This window comes from Uloborus diversus, chromosome 1 (assembly GCF_026930045.1).
Source record: "Uloborus diversus isolate 005 chromosome 1, Udiv.v.3.1, whole genome shotgun sequence".
In the NCBI taxonomy this organism is placed as follows: domain Eukaryota; kingdom Metazoa; phylum Arthropoda; class Arachnida; order Araneae; family Uloboridae; genus Uloborus; species Uloborus diversus.
In genome coordinates, this window is record NC_072731.1 from 109854128 (window position 1) to 109863285 (window position 9158).

General features: G+C 33.8%; 1 protein-coding gene across 1 annotated transcript in view; it reads left to right on the forward strand.

Moving 5' to 3' along the window:
- LOC129222246 (probable citrate synthase 2, mitochondrial) overlaps window positions 1–1108 on the forward strand; it is a 38459-nt gene extending 37351 nt beyond the window's left edge. Inside the window, exon 10 of the mRNA XM_054856762.1 lies at window positions 586–1108. Within this exon, the coding sequence (XP_054712737.1) occupies window positions 586–750 (165 nt within the window). The 3' untranslated portion in view covers window positions 751–1108. The remainder of the gene's footprint in view (window positions 1–585) is intronic.
- The last annotated feature ends 8050 nt before the right edge of the window (window positions 1109–9158 follow it).

Genomic DNA, 9158 nt, shown 5'->3' on the forward strand with positions numbered 1-9158 from the left:
TAATTGACTAGGACCAGCCTAGCTGGGCCCAGTGCCTGTTGCTGGTCGTCACATTTGTATTTGTATTTGTATTTGTATTTGAATTCTCCTTAAGGAAAACTTCTGTAGTTGTTTTTTTAAACTTTTTCTCTCAGTGGTAATGGCTTCTCAGGTTTTTGCCTTCAGTTTTATTATGGTTATCTCAGACTGATGAGCCTGAAACAAAGGCTAAACTACAATCTCTAGATGCAGTGTAGCAAGCTGTTACGCATTTCCTTGCAATACTGTTTTTGTTAGTGCAAAAGTCGCTTTCTCCTTGAACCACTTCGAAGTTTTTTATAGTTTCACGATTTCTCTTGGAAAACCTAACATTTTTATTCTTAACAAACCCAATTGAGTGATCTTAGACCCCACACTCCTTTTATCAAAAACATGTGATAATTGATTTACAGGCATTGAAAAGGACGCTTTGAATCCGTTTCGAGACCAGAGCTTTCAAATCTGACTAACTCCTGAAAATGCCTGCAGCAGCTCCTTAACAGAAATTCATTCATTCATCGAGATTTTTTCGATCACATTTTGTTCACTTTCTCCTTTCTTTTCTAGCACTACGGCTTGACCGAGGCTCTGTTCTACACCCTAATCTTGAGCATGGGTCGTTCCCTGGGCGTGATGGCTTCCCTGGTCTGGGACCGTGGGTTAGAACTTCCTTTGGAGCGGCCGAAGTCCTTAACCACCGATGGCCTAATGAAACTTGTCGGAGCCATCTAAAGACTTCAAGCACGTCACAGCTGGAACGCAATCATAATATTTTTCTGAGAGAGTGTCCATAAAAAATACCTGTTCGTGTATATAGGGGAATCTGGGTCAAAGTGAAATGGTGAAACATTTTAACTGTTTTCAGCACCACCTATCTGGTGATATTTTAACTATCTGATAACATATGTAGGCTACTCCAGTCAGGAAAACGAAAATCAAAGCATATGATGATACAAGAAATTTTGAAAAATTGATACTCATGTTACATTTTTTTTTTTTGCTGTAAGTCAAAAATTATTTTTGTTTTTATAAAAGTAGGAAGTTTTAAACATTAACATTTTAAATATTAACTAAGACATACTAATATTTAGTGCAGTGTTTGTTTAATTAATACTAAGCTTATTTCTATTTTTAATATTTTGTCAAATTAGTCAGATCTATACGCGATACAAAGTGAAATAATTCATTTTGTTTATTTGTTCAATTATCAATTAAATGACTTATGTATTCAGTTATAAATTAATTCATTTTGCATTCCTTCAATTAAAAATTCACTTATTTATTCAATTATTCTCTTGTTTTCTTATTAATGGGGTGGTTTCCTTCAGTAAAAAGTACTACTTTTAGTCATTGAAATGGATAGAATGAGCAAAAAAAATTACATGGATCCAGAAAATACTTTCATTTTCCCAACAGTTTTTTTAATTAATTTTTTTAAATGTCCGATTTTTCAAACAAGGTGTGCTCTTTATGACGTCACAAATGATGCAATTTGGTGCATCTTTCTACTACGTTTTCACGTTATGATAATCAAGCAGCGAAATAAAATTGCGCTCTACACTTGCTATCAACCATATCGTTGCCAATACACGTGAGTAAAGATGTGAATTAAATATTTTGTTCTGTGAATGGAAACACTGAATGGCATTTCATCATTTGTGATGTCATGCGATAGAAGTGTAAACAATGAAAGCGCAATGATTTAAGTATTTTTTTTTTAAATATTAAACTTAAATGAATTATTAAAAATATTGTCAGATCCTATGTTTTTATGTATGCTCTTTCAGAAAAAATACTTTTAAAATTTTGGAAACGACCCCATTTATCATTTCAGCCACTCATTTCTTAATTCTTATATATTAATCAATTAATTTACTTTTTATTCGATTATTGTTTCACAATTCATTCATTTATTCATTCATTACTTAAGTTACAAATTCATTTTATTAAACATATTCTTAATAATCATATAGAAAATATTGACCCAGAAAAATACTTCATTTTTCACTTTGCCACAGGAAACTAGTATGTTGTGGCCATCACGAAACTTTCTTCTATATTTTTCTTTTTTCTGATCCCTCCCCATGCTTGACGAGGAAGCAATATTCCCAACAAAAACAAAATTACACATGCAAAAACTTGACCCAATGTCTGAATTATTGCAAAAGCAAAGGAAAGAGTGAAAATTGAAAGTTATTTTAAAAGCCTTGCTTGAATGAATTACAAATATTTTATTTGTTAACAAACATAAGATGGCAACAGTTAAAAATTTTAAATCATTGAGATAATATTTCCTATCATTTCCATACAATTAAAATCACGAGAAATACGCAGACGACAATCTATTACGATTTATCTTTCTTATTGTTGCATTAATAAAAATATTTTTATTCGCAAAAAAAAAAAAAAAAAATCAACCTTTTTAGCTGTTGACACAAAAATAAAATCAGTTCTTATACCCACTAAGGGCTACTTGCCGATAAATTTTTCTTTCATTCCGTTCATTATTTCTTGAGATACAGCAGTCACAATTGACGACAAAAAACGTTCTATAGCTCAACCCCCGTTTGAGTTATTGACACCAAAATTGAATCAGCACCTGTTCCTGTTAATACCAACATATGGACCAAATTTTGTTTGATTCCGCTAGTTACTTCCTGAGGAATAGCAAGCACGCGTAACTCGAAAAACGTCCCATTGCTCCACCCCCCTTGGAGGAATTCGCGCCAAAAACTAATGGGCACAAGTTCACATAGGGGCACTTATGTGTACTAAATTTCGTTCGATTTCATGCGGAAGTTTTTGTTATAGAGCGGCCACAAAGAACTGGTCACACACAGACGTGACACACATACATACACACATACACATACATACATACACACACACACACACACATACATACACACACACACACAGACAGACAGACATTTTTCAAAAATGGTCGAAATGGACTCAGCACACCTCAAAACGTTCGAATCCGTCAAAATTCGAAATTCGAAAATTTGCACGAATCCAATACTTTCTTCTATATATTAGATATAGAAGAAAGTAAACTAGTATGTTGTGGCCATCACGAAACTTTCTTCTATATTTTTCTTTTTTTTTTTCTGATCCCTCCCCATGCTTGACGAGGAAGCAATATTCCCAACAAAAACAAAATGACACATGCAAAAACTTGACGACTATCCCAATGTCTGAATTATTGCAAAAGCAAAGCAAAGAGAGAAAATTGAAAGTTATTTTAAAAGCCTTGCTTGAATGAATTACAAATATTTTATTTGTTAACAAACATAAGATGGCAACAGTTAAAAATTTTAAATCATTGAGATAATATTTCCTACCATTTCCATACAATTAAAATCACGAGAAATACGCAGACGACAATCTATTACGATTTATCTTTCTTATTGTTGCATTAATAAAAATATTTTTATTCGCAAAAAAAAAAAAAAAAAAAAAAAACACCTCTTGGAGCGATTGGCGTCAAAATAGAACCAAAGCCTGTTTACATATGGATTCACATATATTCCAAATTTCAACCAGAACGTAGTATTACTTCTTGAGATAGGGCACTCAAAATGGAAAAAAAGAACGGGTGATTGCGCTACCCCCTTTTTAGCTGTTGACACAAAAATAAAATCAGTTCTTATACCCACTAAGGGCTACTTGCCGATAAATTTTTCTTTCATTCCGTTCATTATTTCTTGAGATACAGCAGTCACAATTGACGACAAAAAACGTTCTATAGCTCAACCCCCGTTTGAGTTATTGACACCAAAATTGAATCAGCACCTGTTACTGTTAATACCAACATATGGACCAAATTTTGTTTGATTCCGCCAGTAACTTCCTGAGGAATAGCAAGCACGCGTAACTCGAAAAACGTCTCATTGCTCCACCCCCCTTGGAGGAATTCGCGCCAAAAACTAATGGGCACAAGTTCACATAGGGGCACATATGTGTACTAAATTTCGTTCGATTTCATGCGGTAGTTTTTGTTGTAGAGCGGCCACAAAAAACTGGTCACACACAGACGTGACACACATACATACACACACACATACATACATACACACACACACAGACAGACAGACAGACATTTTCCAAAAATGGTCGAAATGGACTCAGCACACCTCAAAACGTTCGAATCCGTCAAAATTCGAAATTCGAAAATTTGCACGAATCCAATACTTTCTTCTATATATTAGATATAGAAGAAAGTAAAAAGAGGAGCAAAATTTCTACCTTTTTTGAATGTACATATTTTTTGCAAAAATTAAAATTAAAGCTTCAATTTAAGTTTTATTATAATATACATTGTGTTATTTCTTTAAGTACTGTAATTTTCAAAATAAATTTCTAATTTGTTAATTTTGAAAAAGTAAGTTATCCTAACAATGTCGCTTTGCCCCCACATTGTTTGCCCCTTATATACATGCATCTATACAGTCAAACCTCGTTATGAGAGTCAACTGTCGCAACATCCCGGATATCATGTCAGTTTTCAAAAGTAACCTAACTTATGACATGTAATAAACTTAATGTTAAGTGTCTTCGGATTTCAGTGCAGTGTGTCTTGTGAAACTCCAGTTACCCTTACACTTATGGCTATTCAGGGTGGATCGAACTTTTCTTTACAGCTGATAAGACTGTAGCTAAGACCACAGCTACTCGTTAGTAGTTGAATGGTCAACGCAAGCTTCTCAAACGTGAGAAAGAGATGATATTAAGCAACTTGGTTTGACAAGGAACACACAACCTAAAAGTAAAAAATAATTAGAAAGTAATCTTTGTTTAAAACTGGTTCCTAACTTTTTGAACCTATCGTTCCCCTATAGAGCTTGACTGACACCTATGCCCTCCCCCTTCCCTATCTGCATAGAAAAGACCATCAGTTGGCGCTTAATAAACATCGATATTATGAAAGGATTTATTCTAATTTGAAACGTAATGCACACGTACAATAATTGCACAATCACTCTTGAACAGAAAATAAATAAACAAAAGTACTTTTTTTTTACATTTTTGTCCTCTTTATTTCCCAAAACGAATTTTTGGAGGGAAATGTTTAACCAAGATCATTGACATGCTTTTAAAAAACAGAACCTTTTTTAGGAAACTATTTTTGTATGAATTGAGATTAGCGGAAATTAACTCACCGACTCTTTAAAATTAAAAAACTTTTTAACAAAAAAATTGAACCGCCGAAAAAACTGAAAAGCAAAAAATAATAAACCATTTTAATTAAACCTTAATAACTAAGTTCTTAAACTGATGTAAGTATACCTAAGTATATATTTTTGTAATAATTTAGAGTTTTTAATTAACCTTAATAACTCAGTTCTTAAATTAATGTAAGTATACCAAAGTAGTTTTGAGTCGGTGCCAAACAAGCAAATTAATTATTTTTGTAAAGCGTGAGGCGCAGCGGTGGCGTATGGCGACACGCTCCTTTGCCGGAAAATGCCGAGCGTTCACGAAGTTAAACCCGAACGTCGTCGAGTGGTCTCGAAGAAGCACGTGTCGAGTATTTGGCTGCTACTGAGCTTTTGCCTCATATACAACAGTCAAAAGGTTTATATCATTGTTCATCATACTGAAGAAGGATTTCTCATCTTGTTAAAAGCTCAAATAAATGGTTTTGTGGGTCATAGTATTATTCAGCGTAAGTATGGCATAACAACTATAGCCGTTAATTGCATACATGATCCTGAAGATTTTTCTCACTGGTTGTTTGTCTCTCTCGTGCGAGGTCCCAAAGGTTTCAAAGCTCCAACGAGAGGTACTTTTCGCTGTATACGATCTACTAGTATTCATGATTTAATGATGGCGTGTGGAGGGAGCATTTTTTGAAACATTTATGTTTATCGCCGGACATTTCACATTACATTGCTAATTTTATTTGGTTATTTCTTTAAATTTAGGTAACTTAGGGATCTTTGTTTATTTATTGTTTGGCACCGACTCAAAACTACTTAGGTATACTTACATTAATTTAAGAACTGAGTTATTAAGGTTAATTAAAAACTCTAAATTATTACAAAAATATATACTTAGGTATACTTACATCAGTTTAAGAACTTAGTTATTAAGGTTTAATTAAAATGGTTTATTATTTTTTGCTTTTCAGTTTTTTCGGCGGTTCAATTTTTTTGTTAAAAAGTTTTTATTTTATAATTTTTTGTGGCTATAAGCTACTAATGTGGCTACAATCTGTATGCTTATATTTTTGATTACTTTTAAAATAGCCACCTACCTTACTTTAGCTATTAACACACACACACACACACATATATATATATATATATATATATATATATTATATATATATATATATATATATATATAATCGTATTTTAACAATTATCTGTTGTGTTACATAAATAATTTTAAAAATGCAGGCTTTATATACTAACATGGGTAGGCCTACAAAAAATGCTGCTCGGATGAGGAAAAGATGTTTAGAAGAATCTATTAATGAGAAAGAAAAAAGGTTGGAAGCAAACAGAAAGAGAATTACATTAACACGTTCACAGGAGAGTTTAGGTCAGCGCGAGGAAAGACTGTCGAGAATGAGAAGCTACAATAACGATAGTTTATTGCAAGAAGGTGATAAGCAGCGCGCTCGTCGTTTAGATATAAGAGAGCGACTTTCAAATGAGAGTGAAGAGCAACACGCTCATCGTTTAGATCTGATAAGAGAGCGACTTTCAAATGAGAGTGAAGAGCAACGCGCTCATCGTTTAGATCTGATAAGAGAGCGAGTTTCAAATGAAATTGAGGACGTCGTGTCTATACAATCCGTTCCATAGATGAGTCTCGTGAAATTGCTACCTATGGAAAGAAACCTCCAGATAATGCTGTCCCGAAAGATGTGAACAATTGTGGTGGACTTTTATCAGAGGTAAAACTTGCTGCCGAATCTCGTGTGATGTTGAGACGTAACATATCAGTATCTGACGGCCTCGTAAATGGTGCAGTGGGTATTTTAAAAAAAATAAAATGGCCATCAATACGTACGGATCAACTAGAGGAAGGAGAATTACCGGACTGCATATTAGTTAAGTTTGACGATGAAAGCATAGGAAGCAGACTAAAAGATAGCGATGGTTGTGTCGCCATACCTCCAGTGGTTGCAACTTTTCAAGGAACGAAAGGTTATGGTGACATTGAGCACAGGATGTTGCCAATAATTCTATGCTGGGCCGTCACGGTACACAAATTGCAAGGTACGACTCTTGATAAAGCTGTAATAGACCTCGGAAAGAAAGTGTTTGCTAAAGGACAGGCATATGTGGCACTGAGTAGAGTAAAAACACTTGAGGGTATTGCTTTATCTGATCTAGAGCCAAATAAGTTACTACACAAACCTCACGATGAACGAGCTTTAGCAGAAATGCAGAGACTGAGAGCTCTAAATCAAGAGACTGACAAATCTAAAGCTCATTCATCGTGAGTTGTTGTTGCTTTTTTTTTTTTTTTGTAATACACAACTCAGTAATAAAAAATCTGTGAGCGAACAATAAATCACTCCTAATATCTCACCTTTAGATAAGGAATTTTTCCAAATTTACATGGGACCAAATTCTAGGTATACTCTTTCCAATAAAAAAACAACTATCGAAATCAGACTATTCTGTAAAAGTTATGCGTCGTCTTACACGAAAAAAAGTAAAAAACCTTTGAGTGAACAATAACTCACCCCTGTTTTCCATCCTTTAGGATAGGAAATTTTTTTCCAAATTTATATGGGAACAACTTCTGGGAAAATTCTTTCCAATGAAAAAAGAACTATCAAAATCGGACGAACCTGTGAAAAGTAATGCCTGGTCATACATGAAAAAAAAAACTTATATATACGGGTCGACTTGAGAACCTCCTCCGTTAATTCGTCGGTTAAAAAACTAATCCTAATTAAAAATACCAGAGATTGAGAGGTCTACACTGCCGTGGGCAGGTCAAAAGCAGTAACTGCATTTTTTTTTTCATTTTTTTTTTTTTTTTTTTTTTTTTTTTTTTTTTTTTTTGCATTTTGTCATCTATTGTACGTTAGCTTTGTTGTACAAACTAACTTATTTGGTTTCCGCTGAAAAAAAATATATAACTCCAACATTTTCTTATTGTTAATACTACTGAATCCGACACACATTTCTTCAAATATCTCGAAAACTCATTTCTGCAGATACTGCCGCTTACCTGCCCTTGGCAGTACACACAAGAGACATACAGGTCTGAAGCTCATTCATTGTGAGCTTTTTTTTTTTTTTTTTTGTAATGCCCAACTCAGAATCAAAAAATCTTGGAGTGAACAACTAATCACCCCCTTTCCCCCCCCCCTTAGGGTAGGAATTTTTCCCTCAAACTTATAGGGGAATTACTTCAGCTATACCCTTTCTAATAAAAAAAGAATATCCAAAATCGGACTATTCTGTAAAAAGTTATGTGTGGTCATACATTAAAAAAAATATATATATACGTGTCGACTTGAGAACCTCCTCCGTTTTTTCGTCGGTTAAAAATAGTATGTCACCATCACTAAACTTCGCCATATTTTTTCATACAAATCCTGAATATAAAAAATGCTTGACGACTGGCACTGAAAACTAACCCTAATCACAAGTACCAGAGATTGAGATGTCTACACTGCCGTGTGCAGGTAAAGGGCTATAACTGCAATTTGATCTTTTTTTTTTTTTTTTTTTTTTTTTTTTTTTGTTTTGGCATTTTGTCATCATTGTTTGTACGTTAGCTTTGTTGTACAAAACTAACTTATTTGGTTTCCGCTAAAAGAAATATAATTCCAACATTTCCCAGTTGATAGTACTGAATCCAGCGCACAATTCTTCAAATATTTCGAAAACTCATTTCTGCAGATACTGTCGTTTACCTGCTCAAGACAGTACACACGAGAGACATACAAGTCTGCATCTCATTCATCGTGAGTTTTTTTTTTTTTTTTTTGTTATACCCAATTCAGCATCAAAAAATCTTAGAGTGAACTACTAATCGCCCCCCTTTCCCCACCCTTACTTAGGGTAGGATTTTTTCCCTCAAATTTATATAGGAACAACTTCAGGCTATACCCTTTCCAATAAAAAAAAGAATATTCTAAATCGGACTATTCTGTAAAAAGTTAT